At 58.0% G+C, this 17658-nt stretch overlaps 1 protein-coding gene across 7 annotated transcripts in view; it reads left to right on the top strand.

Annotated features, from left to right (window-relative positions):
• The window catches only part of ARMC9 (armadillo repeat containing 9), a 123883-nt gene that overhangs the window by 91436 nt on the left and 14789 nt on the right, over positions 1-17658 (top strand). The window contains exon 20 of one of the 7 annotated variants that reach the window (XM_070070075.1): positions 17233-17289. The exons of the other annotated variants lie outside the window; for them this stretch is intronic. Coding sequence (XP_069926176.1) covers positions 17233-17274 — 42 coding nt within the window. The 3' untranslated portion in view covers positions 17275-17289. Of the gene's footprint in view, positions 1-17232; positions 17290-17658 lie in introns of those variants that run through there. 7 annotated transcript variants of the gene reach the window in all.

Raw genomic sequence — 17658 nt, 5'->3', positions numbered from 1 at the left:
CTTCTCACTTTCGTGCGCCTGGCATTCGGCAGCGGCAGCTGCACCAGGCCACTGTGCACGTTTCTCTGGTGGGGGCAGCGTGGTGACGTCCCCAGCAGGGCTCCTCGGGGATGAGGGGGAAGGGACAGGGGCAGGCTCCGCTTTATTGACAGAAGATAGCGCAGAGAATTCCCGTGCGCCCATTAGGCAGCTTCAGTGGCTTGGCAAGTTCTGTTTTGAAAAGTTAGGTAGGGACCGGCTCTGCCCGTGTCCCTGCGGCGCTGGCGTCCCATGTGGGCACCAGTTCGAGTCCCAGCTGCTCCACTTCCAATCCAGCTCCCTGCTAACGGCCTAGGAAAGTGGTGGAAGTCGGCCCAAGTGCTTGGGCCCCTGCACCCACGTGGGAGACCCGGATGAAGCTCGAGCCCCTGGCTTCAGCCTGGCCCAGCCCTGGGCGTTACAGCCATTTGAGGATTGAACCGGTGGATGGAAGTCCTCTGTCCGTCCCTCTTTCTCTAACTCTGCCTCTCAAATAAATAAATCTTAAAGAAAAGAAAAAAAAATTACAACAAACAGATTTACAGATTTACAGTGTTTGACTTTTAAAGAGCTGGTCGCGTCTTGTTTCATTGCTCAGGTCCTTTTTCATTAAACTGTGAATCATTGAGCTCCAGAATTGCACTCAAGTTTAACGGCCATTATGCTATTCAAATATGTTCTGTTACATAAGTTCCAATAGGGTAAATTATTGACGTCTATAAAGCTAAGGAAAAGTGCCTTTTGTCTGATTTTCCTTTTTTATTTGCAGTTTTCCCAAGCTTTGTGGCACAGATTCTTCCTTCCTGTCCTCCTCCCCTCCCCGTGACGAGCTGGGATTTGGGAAGAGGTTGCGTTAAACGTGTAGGCAGCTGGGAGCGGAGTGGGTGTTCCGTGAGCACAGTGTCTCTGTCGCTTCGAAGTCGTCTTACACCGTGCCTCGGCTGATTTAAGTACCCCAGACATGTGACGCGAGGCCCTGCCGTGTGCCTATTCTAGCCAAAGTCATTTGGAGGATGATTAATTCAAATGTGAGTCATTAGCAGAAACTGCTTGGTAGAGGACTGAGCAGTGTAATGGCCAAACTAATACTTTCTTCGGAGTTCCAGACAGGAAACAGACGAGGCTGTTGGTTGTTTTAGGTTGATAATGGGCGTGCGGCGAAACGGCAGAGCAGAGCCAACACAGTGAGATCAGAACTGGGTAGACAGGAGGCTGGAAAGTTTTAGCAGTCTGGAGGGCTAGCAGCTCCGTCCAGGGGAGGCCTGCGTAGGAGGGGACGAGCAGTGGGGACTGCATAGCAGTCCGGTCAGTACCTTGCACGTGAGGGTGGAGAACCCGAGCAAGGAGGCAGTGCGGAGTGACCGAGAGGGGTGGGCGTGTGGCCCAGCTGTCACGATGCCGGTTAGGGTGCCTCATCGCACGGGGCCTGGGCTCAAGTCCTGGCTCCACTCCTGATTGCAGCTTCCTTCTGATGCAGACCCGAGGGAGGCAGCTGCTCACCCGCATGGGAGACCAGCTCCGAGCTTCAGCCGGGCCCAGCCCCAGCCATCTGTGGCCATCTGGGGAGTGAACCAGTAAATGGAAGATCTCCCCCGCCCCCACCGTGGGTATGTGTCTTTGCCTCTCAAATTAATTTTTTTTTAATTTAAGAACAATGAAGGACCATTGTTGTGGCCTAGCAGGTAAAGCCACTACCCGCAGTGCTGGCATCCCATATGGACGCTGGCTCACATCCTGGCTGTTCTATTCCGACCCAACTCCCTGCTAATGCACCTGGGAAAGCAGTGGAGGATGACCCAAGGGCTTGGGCCCCTGCACCCACTTGGGAGACCTAGAAGAAGCTCCTGGCCTCTGATGGGCCCAGCTCCAACTATTGCAGCCATGTAAGAAGTGAACCAGTGTACAGAAGATCTCTCTGTCTCTCTTTCTGTTTTTCTCTGTGTAACTCTACCTTTCAAATAAATAAATCTTTAAAACAAATAAGAAGAACAGTGATGAGGGGAGCAGGCATTGTGGCATAGCCGGTAAGTTGCCGCTTGGGTGAGATGCCCACCCCAATATCAGAATGTCTGGCTCCAGTCCCAGCTACGCCCTTTCTGCTCGTTTCCTACTGATGTGCCGGGAAGCAGCCGATGATGGCTCAAGTACTTGAGCCCCTGCCACCCTGCAGGAGACCTGGGTAGAGCTCCTGGCTCCTGGCTTTGGCCTGGCCCAGCCCTGACTGTCGCAGGCATTTGGGGAGTGGACCAGCATTCATTCATCCTCTCTCTCTCTCTCTCTCTCTCGTTCTCGCTCTCTCGCTCTCTCCAGGTGCCCACACAGAGTCTTGAAACCCAGAGGTAGTGACAATGAAGCTTAAGGCAGAGCAGGAGCGTTCAGTCTTAGAGTTCACGTTTCCTTCTAGACCAGAGCTTGCATGGAGCTCAGCGGCACCTGGCCCAGGGCCGCGGCCCTCTGGGCACCATACAAACCACAGGTGTCCTTGGCCTGCTTCCCGCCCCGCTGGTGTTCTCGCCCCACCTTGCCCTTGCCCAGAGTGGGCCTGCCCTAAGGCTTGTTCCTGTAGGCCTGGTGCATGGCTCTTTGCTCCGTCCACGTTCGCGATGCCCCTCCCCTAGCTCAGCTTGGCACAGGACTTGGAGGCACAGGGGCTGGGCTGGCAGTGAGGATTATGTCCTGTGGTCAGCTCAGCAGCACTCAGGAAACTGCCTGCTCACCTCGGCACCTCCCTCTCTTTTGTCTTCTCGTTCTCCCCAACCCCCCTCCCTTGGGCCCTGCTGACCTGGGCAGGGAGTCTCCTGCAGAACTGGAGTTGGCCAGGTACAGGAAGAGCGTGGGGCAGCCACAGTAAGCTCAGAGCCAGTGACCATCACGTGTGGTTGACCCAGACAGCCTGACGTGTTTTACCTTTTTTCTTTTAAGAGTTATTCACTCATTTATTTAAAAGGCAGGATGAGAGCCCTTCCATCTCATGGTTCATTTTCCAAATTGCTGCAACAGCCAGGACTGGGCCAGACCAAAGCCAGGACCATGAGCTCCACCCAGGTCTCGCACGTGGGTGACAAGAGCCCAGGAGTTGGGCATCCTCCACTGCCTCCCCAGGTGCGTTAGCAGGGAGCTGGATCAGAAGTGGAGCAGGCAGGACCCCCAGCACTCTGACCCGGGACGCCGGTGTCGCGAGTGGCAGCTTAACTTGCTGCTCCACGAAGCCTGCCCCTAGACTTTTTTAAGATTTATTTACTTTATTTGAAAGGCAGAGTTACAGAGAGAGATTATGGGTGCCAGTTTGATTTCCAGCTGCTCCCCTTCTGATCAAGATCCCTGCTATTGCGCCTGGGAAAGCAGTAGAAGATGGCCCACATGCCTGGGTCCCTGCACCCACATGGGAGACTGGAAGAAACTCCTTTCTCCTAGCTTTGGAATGACCCCGCTCCAGCCAGTATGGCCATCTGGGGGTGAACCAGTAAATGGAAGATCTCTGTCTCTTCCTCTCTCTCTCTGTCTCTGTCTCTATCTCTCTCTGTAACTCTGCCTTTCAAGTAAATTAATTTTTAAAAACCACATTTTAAATAAATAAATCATCAAGGTAAAAAGCCTTCTTTTGTTAAAGGAATTCTTCCATTAATTTTCCAAATAGACCTGAACACGAGGCTCTCTTCAGATGCTCTTCACCAACACGTGGCCCTGGGCGCAAACATGAGCGTCCAAAGAGCGGCCAGGCGGAGGCAGGGGAAGTGAGCCTGTGGCTTCTGTGTCATCCCGTGGGTCGTAGCCAAAGCACCTGGCAGTGTGCTCAGGGCGTTTGCAGCCCAGAGTGACTGCTGGCCTTCCGCGGCCACCGTGTACACACACACCTCCGCCCCCGCAGCAGCAGCCAAGCGCCCCGGACACGGATGCGTCTGCGTCCGGCATCCCAGCCCACGGCCCCGATGTGGGCATAAGCACCACAGAGGAGCTTTGCTAGAGAGACAGCGCCCTGGGCATTGGGCTGGAAGGGTCTACAGAAGGGAGTTTGTTACAGGGACCAGGAAGCTGCACAGCGTGCCCGGGGGCCACATGGGGAAGCCCTGGGCTCGGCTGGGGCCAGCAGGACAGGCCTGGCAGGGGAAGCACGCATGGGACTGTGGGGTCTCCAGGGCTTGGCAGCTGGGGGAGGGGCTGCATCTCTGGGGTCAGCAAGGCCCCAGATGGCAAAGCCTCGAATGAAGAAAATAGAAGACAGGGCTGACACCGAGCCTCAGAGGCCAGCCCCACCGAACATTCTAGCTCCCTTCCCTCTTCTCCCAGAAGTGGACACTCTGGGCCTGCAGGAGCACCAGGGACCTTGCCTGGTCGCAGACTCCGTCATCCCACTGCTGCTGCCACCCAGGTTCTAGAACCTTCCATCCTGATATCCATGCCGACCCCCTTCGTTTTCACCCTGACTGGGAAAGGCCGTAGTCTTCCAGATGCAACTTAGCACAGAAGAAAGGTGTTAGAGGGGCAGGCGTTTGATGCAGCGCTTAAGATCCTGCTGGGGGCACCCGTGTTCCAAATGGGAGCACCTGGGTTTGAGTGCCAGCTCCTCCAATTCCAGCTTCCTGGGAGACAGCAAGTGGCGGTGCCAGTGCCAAGTCCCCGCCACCCACGTGGGAGACCCAGAGTTCCTGGCTCCTGGTTCTGGGACGGCACTGCTACAGGCATTTGAGGAGTGAACTAGCAGACGGGGATGCCCCCTCTCTCCGTCTCGCCCAGACACAGGATTAAAATTAAAAAGGTGTTAAAGCAGCTGCTCCAAGTCTGAATTTCAGCAGCTGGGGGTGGGGCGGGGGGCAGGCTTGGGAAAGTGGCAGAAGCAGGGAGAGGCAGGGAGGCTGTGACGGGGCGGTGCCTTGGAAGACTGATCTGGCACCGGTAGTCTCCCCGAGAGCTGAGCCTGCCACACAGCCCGCTGTTTCCTGAGCCTGTGGGCATGCAGGCTGGGCCACGCGCTCTGCCAGCGTTTCTCCCCTTTCTCCCCCACACCCACTCTGCCCAGCAGGTGCTACTCTCAGCCCCATTTTCTGGAGGAGAAAACCAGAGTGTAGAGAGGACCAGAAACTCGTCCACGGTCTCAGAGCAGGAGCCGGTGGGACTGAGTCTCACGCAGGCTGGGGGGCGTGCCCGTGACCGCTGCAGGCTTCAGTGCGCGGTGGTGCCGAAGCTGGGAGCTAAGAGGGGTGGAAGGCAGCTGGGAGGCTGGGGATGCCGTGAGCAGAAGTGGGCACCGCCAGCCGGCCGGGGCTAGGGGCAGATCGTGTGCACGCTGGGGCTGGAGTCAAGGGGAGCTGCGTGGGAGGCTCTGGCTGGAGCAGATGTCAGGCACAGAGCAGACAGCTCCTGAGTGGGCCTCCCCAAGCAGCCTTGTATCCCACAAGCAAAGTCGTGTCACCGTCGCACGGCCCACCTGAAGCTGCGCCAGCCGCCTCGGTGAATTATAGCCAACATCCCCGGCACGGCCAGCCCGCCTGGCTTGGGGCGCACTGCCCCAAGCGCCTCTCCCCCCCACCCCCACCCCACCCCCCCCCGTTAGCAGAGAAGCGTCCGTCTGATGTCTGATGTACCGCAGGCTTTTCCATTATTCAACCGAGTCAATAAAGGAACCAGTGTTTCCCAGTTAGGGCTTTTGCCTTTTTCTGGTACCTTCTCAGCTTCTGAGTTCATTGCTTCTGGAGCGCTGGCCGTCCAAGGGGGCATGGCTGACTCACGGCGGCTGCCCTCCTTTCCACTCTGGTTTCCATGGAAATAGACATCAGATGCCTGAAAACACCTCAGGCCTCCTAGGCATTTACAAACCCTGTTTGTCCAACCTCCGTCTCCATGGAAACGGATGCCAAAAAGGGCAGCCCTCTACAATCAACTTACTCTCTCCCTTATCTAAGTTTTATGATATAGACCAGGGCACCACACGGCTTTTGCCGATTAACACGGGTGCGTGGCATAGGGTTCATTTTGTGTAGTGAGGCGCATTTCTTGCTTTTAGCTATCTGATAAATACTTAAATAGCGCTTGACATGTGCTGCTCCGTTTGACAGTTTTCATTGAGCAAATAAGTATGTTTGTGTCTGTCCACTCAGAACACCGTCACAGGGCATTCAGAGATGAAACGCCTCACATCTGGGTTTGGGTCTAGGACTGGGAGAGCGTGTGGCCTGCCGTCCCTTCCCCGGGCAGAACTCAAGATGGCTCCGCCCAGCGTGGTGGCCAGGGCTTGCTTGCAGCTCTGTGTCTTGGCTGTCTGGGCCCAGGGTCGAGATGGCTCAGACCGAGCCGTTTATTTGTGAGCCCCCAGTGCAGCAGCGTGTTGTATGAAAGGTTGCGCGTGTCGGTTGTGCAAAACTGAGGCAAGGAAGCACCTGCTGCCGATAGCGAGCACAGGGCGTGAGGCACCGCGGTCCGTGTGGCAGAACCACGGACACGCCTGGTGAGCCACTGCGGGTGCGGCGTGCGAGGGTTAAGCTCCGATCTGCTGCTCAGGGCCGTCACATAGCCGTAAGCCAGATCTTTCAAAGGGAAAAGCAGAGTGAGCTCCCTTGAAACAGGAAAAAAAAATAAAATTGCAGGAGCCAACGGAAAGGTAGCAGCCACCACGGGCGCTTTCCGGCATTGATTTGGATGTGATCTCGTGCCTTTTACTCTGCCAGGCCAGGGGCAGCCTCAGTGCTGCCCCCAGCACAGCAAATGGCACACGCAGGCTGCTCCCTAACGGTTGGCCAAGGGGGTGCACGCTCCAGCCGGAGCCTTCTCCCTGTGGAGAACATTCCAGAGTGCCCCAGGCCAAGTCCTGGAGTGCCTCTGCCCAGGGAGCACCCCTGAGTGGCCGGAAGCCTGCCCGCCACGCGCTTCTAGTTCACTGCTGACGTTTGTGCAGTGCGCGGGACGCGTGAGCCCTGCTCATTCACTCGGGGTTATCTGGGTGGTGTAGGTTGGCCTTTGCTGGCTGACACAAACCACTCCAACAAGCTCCCCCAAAACTTAGGGGTTGAGCGGGCCTTTTGCACTAAGGTTAAGCCACCACTTAGAGTCTGGTTTGAGGTCCAGCTCTTCTGCTTCCGAGTCCAGCCTCCTGCTAATGCGCACCCTGCCACCCTGGGAGGCAGGAGATGACTGCTCCAGTGCGTGGGCCCCTGCCACCCATGTGGGAGACCCAGGTGAGTTCCGGGCTCCTAGCTTTGGCCTGGCCCAGCCCTCGCTGTTGTAGACATTTAGGGAATGAACCAGCAGCAGATGGAAGCTCTCTCTGTGTCTTTTTTTTTTCTTTTTTTTACAGGCAGAGTGGACAGTGAGAGAGAGAGACAGAGAGAAAAGTCTTCCTTTTACCGTTGGTTCACCCTCCAATGACCGCTGCGGCCGGCGCACCGCGCTGATCTGAATGCAGGAGCCAGGTGCTTCTCCTGGTCTCCCATGGGGTGCAGGGCCCAAGGACTTGGGCCATCCTCCACTGCCTTCCCGGGCCATAGCAGAGAGCTGGCCTGGAAGAGGGGCAACTGGGACAAATCCGGCGCCCTGACCAGGACTAGAACCCGGGGTCCCGGCTCCGCAGGCGGAGGATTAGCCTATTGAGCCACAGCGCCGGCCTCTCTCTGTGTCTGTCTGCCTCTCTCTTGTCTCTTGCTTTTCAAATAACATGTTTTAAATGCTTAGTGGCTTCACAGACAGCAGTAGTTCCTCTCCTATGTTGGTAGGGCCTCTGTTGGGCTCCCCAGGATGGCGGCCTCACGGGTGGGCCAGCCATGGGGCTTCTCCATTCTCTTCCACGTGACCCCTGGCTTCCAGTGAGTTGCTGGACTTCTCCAGTTCCAAGAAGGCAAAGGTGGAAGTTCCAGGCCCCACAAGGCTGAGACACCCGAGGGCTTCACTTCCGCCCCACATGACTGGTCAAAGTCATAGGGCCACTGCAGACAACACGCCTCACCTCTGCACAGGACCTGTGTGCTTGCTGGGTGGGAGGAGGCCACAGGCCACGTGAGGGTCACCTCACGGCAGCCACGCGCACGCCACAGCAGAGTCACCTTGGAGCAGCCACGCCCACACAGCCTTTCTGTGCCGAGTGGCCGTTTTTATTTGTTTGAAAGTCAGAGAGACAGAGATCTTCCACTTAGGTCACTCCCCAGATACCTACAGTAGCCAGGGCTGGGCCAGGCCAAAGCCAGGAGCCAGGGCTCCCACTTTGGGTGGGTGGCAGGGGCCCAGGTACTTGAGCCGTCACCTGCTGACTCCCCAGGGTGTGCACGAGCGGAAGCTGGATTGGAAACAGCAGGAACTGGAACCCAGGCACTCCAGTATGGGATTTGGATGTCCCACACAGTTAACAACCAGAATTGAGGGCACATCAGAAAGGTCATGGAGGAATGAAATAAAAGGCTGAGTTTATTTTGTTGCACAAAATTTTGAAATCCACACGAACCAGAAGTCTGCAAAGTGCTGGTGAGGGACGGGCGTCTTGGCGCAGCGAGTTAAGCCGCCGTGCGCAGCACCGCGTCCCGTGCCGGAGTGCCTGGTTTGAGCCCCCGCGCCTCCACTGCTGCCCAGCGTCCTGCTGCCCACACCCTGAGAGGCAGTGCGGCGTGTGACGGCCTGCGTGCTGGGCCCTGGACGGAGGTCCTGCCTCGGCTGTTGCAGACACTTGGGAAGTGAGTGCAGACGGAAGGTCCCTCTCTCTGTCGCTCTGCCTTTCAAGTAGATGAAAATAGACTGTTGTTGCTAAGTTCATGGAGGGCTTGTGCAGTGTAGGTTCAGCTTCTGCTTGCGACACTGGCGTCCTGTACTGGATGCCGACTCCAGTCCTGGCTGCTCTACTTCCAGTCCAGCCCCCTGTTAATGGCTCAAGTGCTTGAGTTCTTTCCATTCACCTGAGAGACTTGGATGAAGTTCCTGGCCCCTGGCTTCCGCCTGGCCCAGCTCCAACTGTTGTGGTCATTTGGGGAGTGAACCAGCAGGCGGAAGACCTCTCTCTCTCCCTGTGTCTCTGTCTCTCTCTTTCTCTGCCACTCTGCCTTTCAATATGGAAATCTTTATTTTACCAGTTATTTTTGTTTAAAGGCTTGTTTATTTATTGGAAAGGCAGAGAGAGAGACCTTCCAGCCACTGGTTCATTCCCCAGGTGGCTGCAACAGCCAGGCTGAAGCCGTGTGCCTAGAGCTTCCGCTGGGTCTCCCACGTGGCTGGCAGGGGCCCAGGTACTTGGGCCACCTTCTGCTGCTGTCTCAGGTGCAGTAGCCGGGGGCTAATGCCGGGACTTGAATCAGCACTTGTGTTGGATGCTAGCGTCACAGGCAGCACGTTAACCGGCTGTGCCACAGTGCCCAGCCCCAGTAAACAGATCTTTAAAAGTCCACGGAAAACACATACTGGAACAAACTAGGTACGGCTTTCTGATTTCACCGTGCACTTGTCAAAGAGCCCTGGAGCAAAAAGACACTTTTCAGAGCCATTCCTGTGACTTCAAAGTCACAGGGTCTTTGAGCGAATCATCTGAAAGACACCAAAGAAACATTTGGGGGAAGATAGCTTACGATCCTACACACCATGAGTGCCTTTGGCGGAAAACTGGACTTTGTAGGTGTGACGTCGGGTGGTGGTTCTGGATTCTGTCTTGCTCTGAGGGTCCCCACTTCAGCGAGCAGTTCCCTCGCCTGCCCTGCGGCCGAGACGTGTGCCCCTGCTGGCGTCTCCACCCGGTGTTTTCCCCAGCAGTAAGGGGTCTGCACTCAGGGCAGCCGTGGGGGTGGGGCTTGTGTTCAGAGCCCTCAAGCCACTAGGGTTGCCCCTTCTGCCACTTGAACAGGGTGTGGGCTGAGAAACGCATTTACCAAGGGCAGCACAGCAGGTTTGCAAGTTTCCCCGGGCTTCATGTGTCTGCGTCTGTCTGATTTCACAGTCATTCAGAAATGCGTGGGCATGCCGAGGTCTCAGGCCCCCTCCCGCTCTCTCCCGGGGGTCACGCCGCCTGCAGGAGGCGGGGGCTCCCAGCCAGGGAGGCCGGAAGCCCAGCGTTCCGCCCCAGCGCAGTGACGCGTGCCCAGGGAGTAAGCCCTTTCCACGCGGTTGCCTGCCAGAGGTCGTTTGCCCGTGTCCTGAAATGATTGTTTTTCGCAGGCGTATCACCTCTCGTGGTTGATGTCTGTAGAGGGACGTGGCCTGACCTACTGGTGTTCTTGTTGGCAGAAACAGAGCCGTAGAAGTGAGCAAATAAGACATTCTGTCGGGAGAGAGCAGAGCTCACACACGTAGGCAAACAGAGACGTGGCGTACACTGGCAACGGGCACTCCGAAGGGCACGGCCGCGGAGGCAAGAGCGCGTGTCGGGGCCCTGGGGCGGAGGCACACGGGGACGCCGGAGGCAGAAGTGGAGAGGGGGTGGGCAGTAGGCTTAGGTCTCCCGGGGCCTTGGGAAGGCCCTGGGCATTTCTTCTGAGGGAGGACAGGCGCTGTTGGAGGTAATCGGTCAGGAGTAGCATCTCACTCCTCTTGCGTTCGCCGGTTTACTTGCTGCCATCACTGGCGGGTAAGGCTGATCCTGGGGCCCCAGAAGTCCTAGGCCGAGCTGGCACCTGGCACCTGGGCTTAGCCATTGCCACCGGCCAGACATGGGGCCTTGCCAGGTGGGCCGGTTCCGTACGGCTGAGGAGTAGAGCAGCAGTGCCAGTGTCTGTCCCCAGCCCTGTGCAGCAGGTGGACCTGGAGTGTGCGGGGGCTGTCGCGGGGCCTGGCCGTGACCGCCCTCTCCCTCAGGCCCCTGCTGTCTTCCATCTGAAAGTCATTCTCATCTCCTTTTCTGGCCCACATCCGGCTCTGCCCTGGCTTCTGGCCTTCAGTTTCCTCCCTTCCCAGCCGGTCCTGCAGGTGGCCACCAGACCATCTCCTTCTTCTTGGTTTTTTTTTTTTTTGACAGGCAGAGTGGACAGTGAGAGAGAGAGACAGAAAGAAAGGTCTTCCTTTGCGGTTGGTTCACCCTCCAATGGCCGCCGCAGCCGGCGCGCTGCGGCTGGCGCACCGCACTGATCCGATGGCAGGAGCCAGGTACTTATCCTGGTCTCCCATGGGGTGCAGGGCCCAAGCACTTGGGCCATCCTCCACTGCACTCCCTGGCCACAGCAGAGAGCTGGCCTGGAAAAGGGGCAACCGGGACAGAATCCGGCGCCCCGACCGGGACTAGAACCTGGTGTGCTGGCTCCGCAAGGCGGAGGATTAGCCTAGTGAGCCACGGCGCCGGCCCTCTTGTTTTAAGATTTATTTACTTATTTATTTGAAAGGCAAAGCGAGAGAGAAAGAGATTTCATCAGCTGGTTCACAAAAGCCAGGGCTGGGCCAGGCCACAGCCAGGAGCGCAGAACTCCATCAGGGTCTCCCACGTGGGTGGCAGGGACCCATGCACTTGGGCCATCAGCAGGGAGCTGGATTGGAAGTGGAGCCATCGGGACTGGAGCCGTGATCTGATACGGATGCTGGCGTCACAAGCAGAGGCTTAAGCCGCTGCACCGGCCCCAGGCCGACTTTCACAGCACGGCTTGCACCACACAAGGACGTGGTCACTGCGTTTCTAATTGGGGCACACTGGGGACTTTCCAGAAAGTACAGCATGTAACATCACAGCCGGGTGTGGCCCTGTCCCTGCCCCGTCTCCTGCCCGCCCTCCCTGGCATCAGCCGCTGTCCTGAAGTTGGCGCGTGAATTCCGCTAGGACTCGGCTTCGACACCACCTTTGTGTTTCCATAGCCGGTCCGCGCTGTCGCTTACGGTCCACATTCCCCGGGCGGCCCCGTGTCGGGTGACTCCTCTTGCGCCCAGCCCGTCCAGGGTTTACCCACACCAAGTCATCCTGCTGCACCGTGAGAACAGGCCACGGCAGCTCCTCCTGTGCTGCTCCCCGAGCCGCGTCCCCGTGCTTGTGTGAGTCTCCCCCGTTCACACCGCGCTGAGTGGAGTCGGGGCCTCTCCACCAGGTCCTGCCGCCTGCGGCGGAACCCACCAATGCTTCCACCTGCTCCCCATCGGCGGGGATCTTGAGTTGCACGGGGCGGGGGGGTATTCGAAACCATTCTCAGTAAGACCTCAGCCTGCTTGTCTGTTTCCGTTCACCTTAGCTTTATTTCTGCATCTGTGAACCCGGGGAGATGATCATTTCGGGAATGCGGGTGCACCTGAGGCCCCAGGGGACGCCACAAGTGACCCTTCCCTTCCATACAGTGTCCCTGGGTCCCTTCCGAGCTACGCGGAATAAGGCTGCTGCAGAGAGACGAGGCTGAGCCGTTGTCTGCCCCCCCGACATCTGCTCGGAGGGGTCGCTGGGGTCTTGGGTCAAATTCTTGCCTCAAGTCACGCGTGCACCTGATCAGCATGCCGTCCGTGTCCTTGTCCCCAGCGCAAGGTGACCTGGAACAGACCGGGCTGAGCACAGCGACCTCAAAGAAGGCTGACACCTGCTGCGTGTCCAGGCTGTGAGTGGCTGGTCCTGAATGCCAGGACTCAGGCTCGGGGGTGGGGTCCCGCCGCCCACCACCACTCACCCCTTCGTGGCCTGGGCCGGGGGCCCACTGCCGCCGCCTCAGTGTTCTCGTCTCGAGTGGGGGTGTTGGTGTCCTTTCCGCCAGGTGGTGGTCAGTTAACACCCGTGTTTGCAGTATGGACTCCACGCACCTCTGCTGGCTTTAACGCTCTCCCCATGCCCCAGAGGCAGGCGGGCTCCCTGCAAGCCGACGTCTGCCCGGAGAGAGGTTTTGGTGCCTCCTGGTCAGAGCCAGAGAGCCGAGGCCGGGGCACGGCCAGGCCCTCCAGGGGTGAAAGGCGGGCTGGGGAACCGGAGCCAGGCTGGTCCCTGGCCGGCCTTCAGGACCAGGTGGCCTGTGAGGGCTCCTGAGTTTGTTTTCCTGTGCAGACTTGGGGTTCATCCCAGGATTGCAGAACACAGACCGTGTGCTGGGTTAGCAGTGGGGCTTTCTCCTGTGTCAGGGGTATCGTTTCCAGTCCTGGAGAGGAGGCCACGCTTGGTCTTCAGGTCTTTGGTTTTCTTCTTGAGCCCCTTGGCCCAGGGCTCTCTTGTGACTGTGTTGAGAAGGACCCCGGGCCCTCGTGCCGTGGTGGTCTGGCGCGCATCGAGCGTGGTGCGTGGTACGGCCGTGTCCGAGTCGTCTCTAGCTCAGCTCAGGCGCTGCCCGGCCGCCCGCCTGCCCCGCTCTGCACAGTGCATGCAGGAGACACTGCTTCCCGGGTGCCTTTGTCGTCATCCCCCTGCTGTTGCTTAGACTTCAGAAAAAAAGCAGCTAAACGACCGATTGCAAGAGTGAGGGAAGTCACGGGTGTTAGGGCTTCCCTGGTTTCTGCCCTATGACCCTTCCATGGAAAGGAGGAAGTGGGTGTGGAGAGCGGCCGCTCACCACAGGAGCCCTCGGGAGCCAGAACTGCTCCCGTCTGCAGGACAGGCCCCCGGGGGCGCACGCTGCCGGCCGCCTCACCTGGAGCTGAACGCCCTGAGAAGCAGTCTCAGGTTTAAACTGCTGGTAGAAGCCTCCCGCCGACTCCAGGTGGGAAGCACCCTGGCTCCTGTCCCGGGGCCCCCGCGGCTCCCGCCTCCTATCTGGCGAATCCGCGTCCTCGATGCGCTCCGGGGTCCACCGTGGCTCTGCTTAGGGTCTGGTTTGTCTGGAGTATTACGTATCTCGGGCCACAGGGACGCTGCGGGGTTAGAGCGTCTCAGTTTGTGGCGGCCCAGTGCCATTTTCTGGGCTGTTCGCAGCGTCTGGAGTAATCCGTTATCGCCCAGCTCCAGTAATCTGATGCATTCCGCTCAGGTGCATGAAAGCCAGTAATTTTAGTAAAATTCCTCCAACAATGGTATTTAAGACTCACCCTAAGGAGGCGTTTATTCTTGGAGCATTTCCTTATTCATCACCCCCCTTGGCTGCATCACGTGGGTTTCAAGATACTGTGTCCTGTGCCGTGGAATTCACGTGTGCCCTGGGCGGTGGGTGGCCGCTACCGTTCCCATGCGGAGCGCCCCTCCCCATGGACACCGGGGGAGCACTGACGAAAGCAGCCGCCTGGCGCAGTGGGCACGGCCAAGCCATCACTGGCGCTCCAGCTCCCCTCTGGGCTTGCCCAGCTCCCAGAGTTCATATAGGTCCAGAGCTGCCTTAATCCACTTGGACCGAAAACAAGGACAAGTGCCCGCCATCCCCAAGCGTCACCTCTGGCGGGGCCTTCTGTACCTCCCACCCGCTGTGTGAGGTGCTGGCTGCTTTTTTTTTTTTTTTTTTTTTTTAAGATTTATTTGTTTATTTGAAAGGTGCAGTTGGAAGGAGAAAGGGAAAGGAAGATATATCTTCCACCCCCGTTCACTCCTCAAATGGCCGCAGTCGCTGGGGCTGGACTAGACTGAAGCCAGGAGCTTCATCTAGGTCCTCCACGTGGATGCAGGGACCCAAGCACGTGGGCCATCCTCCACTGCTTACCCAGGCACATCAGCAGGGAGCTGGATCAGAAGTGGAACAGCCGGGACTTGAACCTGTGCCCATATGGGACACCGGCATTGCAGGTGTTGCCTCAGCCTGCTGTGCCACAGTGCCGGCACCTACACAATCTTCTTACAACACTGATAGCATGAGAGGTCTTCAAAAAGTTCATGGAAAATGCCCCTTATGAAAAAACTATATATGGATTTCCATTTTTTTTTTTGCACCAAAATAAGTTTGTTTTAACTCATTTCCCCATGACCCTCTCGCTGTCCTGTCGCCTAGGTTGATCTGCAGGTGAGTGGGTCTCACCTGTACCCTCGCCGTTGGCACCGGCTGGGGTCAGCCGCAGCGCGCGGAGCGTTTGCTTCTGGGTGCAGTGGAATGTGGATGCTTTGTTCCTTCGGGTGTCATGTTGCCTCCTGGCAGGGAAGTGCCAGGTCACCCAGGCCTCGAGGAGAAGCCGAGATTCACATGCGCACTTCCAGCCGGGCCTCCCTGGAGGAGAGAGGAAACCCGAGCCTGCCCGGCCCTGCCTTTCCCCAAGACCACAGAGCCCCCGCCCGTGGCGCCCAGGAGCCGTCCTTTTCCTGAAATAATCCTACACACGCTGTTTGATCCCCGAGATGTTGCTGTTTTGGGCCACACGGCCCACATCTTACATAACCAGGCAGAGTGCGGCCTGGGGTCCGGCCTGTAGGAAGTCAAACTCCAGGATGGCGGGTGCAGGCGGGGCGGAGCGCACCCAGGGCTCGCACTGTGACTGTGACCCGTGTTCCGGGTGGGACAAGAGTGGGGACGTCTCTGGGATCGAACAACGGAGAAGGAAGGGAGAGGGCCAGAGCCCTGGACCCCAGAGTGCCACTGTGGAGGGCACAGGGACGCTGAGCCCTTGGGAGGCCCTGGGCGGTGTGGCCGTGTCCCCTCAGACATGGGCTTCTCCCGCAGGGCCCCTGGGCTGAGTCACGGTGCTGTGCCCCGAACTGAAAAGCCGGCCTTCCAGACTCAAGGCTGGGCCTCCACGGTGGACTGCCCCTTCGCCGGGCCTCCGTTCCACGCCAGGAAAACAGGCGTGATCAGTCGAATCCACACCACGTCAGTGTGAGAGCCAGGATGTGAAGGACCGTGGAAGCACGAGGGGGTTCCTCAAGGGGCAGTAGTGGGGGGGACATCAAACAAGGGCTCCGGGAGCCTGGAGAGGACTCTGCGTGGTCGGGAACCTGCCTCTCAGCCGGCTCCCTCCGGCCTCTGCAGGACACCCAGAATGGTGCAGGGCCCGGTCGTTAAGGTAGCCCCGTCCAGGTGGCCAAGGGGTGCAGCCTGTGCGCAGAGAGTCTGCGACAGCCCGGGACGCGCGGCCCCACCTTCCAGGCCCCAGCCCCAGCCCCCAAGCCGGAGCCTTCACATCCCCCAGAAACGGACTCACCAAAGACCGGAACACCCAGCGTGACCTGAGGTCCCTTGAAATGAAGACAGGGAGCTCATGTTTGTAGATTAGAGCCCTGTCTTCCCGTCGGCAAGGTCAGAGCAGCCAAATTACAGTCATTAGGCTGCTGGGGGAGCGAGGAGCCGGGGGAGGCCGGGCAGGGCACACGGTCACCGCAGGGTGACCTCGGCCTGGTGCTCCACCCGGCAGGCTGCGCTGGCACTCGGCTGCTGCCCCCCCCCCCCGCCACCCTCTGGGTGCTCCCTCTGCTTTCTCGATGCCAGAGCTGGGCTGTGCTCGGCTTCCCCAGTCGGGGGGAGGTGTGTCCTACCTCGCATTGCTCTTCAGGATTGCACCTACAGGGGCGATGCTGGGGCCCTCGGAAGCCCTGGCGGGGAGTGGAGGGTGCAGCTTCTGTACCACTGTCCCGAAGGGACTTGAACATCCAGGGGTCCCAGGACGTAGCCCCCCCACCCTACGGATTTCTTATCTGAAAACTTGCAGAGAGAACCTTTTGTAGATTCACATGTATTGTTAAAAATAATCAAAGAGGCCAGCACTGTGGCACAGTAGGTTAATCCTCCACCTGCGGCACCGGCATCCCGTATGGGCACCAGTTTGAGTCCCAGCTGCTCTTCTTCTGGTCCAGCTCTCTGCTAAGGCCTTGAAAAGCCGTAGAAGATGGCCCAAGTCCTTGGGCCCTTGCACCTATGTGGGAGACCCGGAAGAAGCTCCTGGCTTCTGGTCGGCCCAACTCTAGCTTTTGTGGCCATTTGGGGAGTAAACCAGCAGATGGAAGACCTTTTTCTCTGTCTCTCACTCTCACTCTCTGTATCTCTGCCTCTCAAATAAAATATTTTCTAAAAAATAAAATAAGTAATAAATAAATAAAAGTAATACAGAAAAATCCTGTGTAGGGCCCAGCCTTGTGGCATAGCTGGCAGAGCTGTCACGTGCCACTCACGTGGGAGACCCAGATGGAGTTTAGGCTCCTGGCTTTGGACTGGCCCAGCCCCAGCCGTTGCAGGCATTTGGGGCGTGAGCTAGTGGTCGGAAGAGCTCTCTGTGTCTCTCCCTCTGTGTAACTCTGCCTTTCAAATAAATAAATCTTTGAAAGAAAAAGACCTCTGCCCAGTTGCACCCCATGGTACGTCTCATGAAGCCACAGTGCACGAGCTGTCACCGCCCAGACGCTAGCTTCGAAGCGTCCTAGATCCAGGACTTCCCGTCGCCACAGAGACCCCCTCATAGAAGGATCCCGGCATCACCCCCTCTTGCCTTTAGCCCCGGAGACCACTAACCTACTCTTCCTGTCTGCAGTTCTGCCATTTCAAGAATGGAAATCGGAATAGCCAGCAGTGAGGACCGGCTTTCTTCATGTGGAGGAATTCCCTGGAGAGCCGCCTACGGCAGTGTGTGTCTCATTCTTCCTCGTTTCTGAACTGTATTCTGTGGGACGGGTGTGCCATGATTCACTTAACTGCTCTCGGGTTTTATTTACTTTTTATAAAGATTTATTTGAAAGTCAGAGTTACATGGAGAGAGTAGAGGCAGGCGGGGGTGGGGGGATCTTCCATCTGATGGTTCACTCCCCAATTGGCTGCAACAGCCAGAGCTGTGCCGATCCGAAGCCAGGAGCCAGGAGCTTCCGGGTCTCCCACATGGGTGCAGGGGCCCAAGGACTCGGGCCGTTCTCTACTGCTTTCCCAGGCCATAACAGAGAGCTGGATAGGAAGAGGAGCAGCC

This window comes from Oryctolagus cuniculus, chromosome 3 (genome assembly GCF_964237555.1).
Source record: "Oryctolagus cuniculus chromosome 3, mOryCun1.1, whole genome shotgun sequence".
NCBI lineage: Eukaryota > Metazoa > Chordata > Mammalia > Lagomorpha > Leporidae > Oryctolagus > Oryctolagus cuniculus.
Note: the sequence above shows the minus strand (reverse complement) of the source record. Positions and strands in the feature narration are given on the sequence as shown.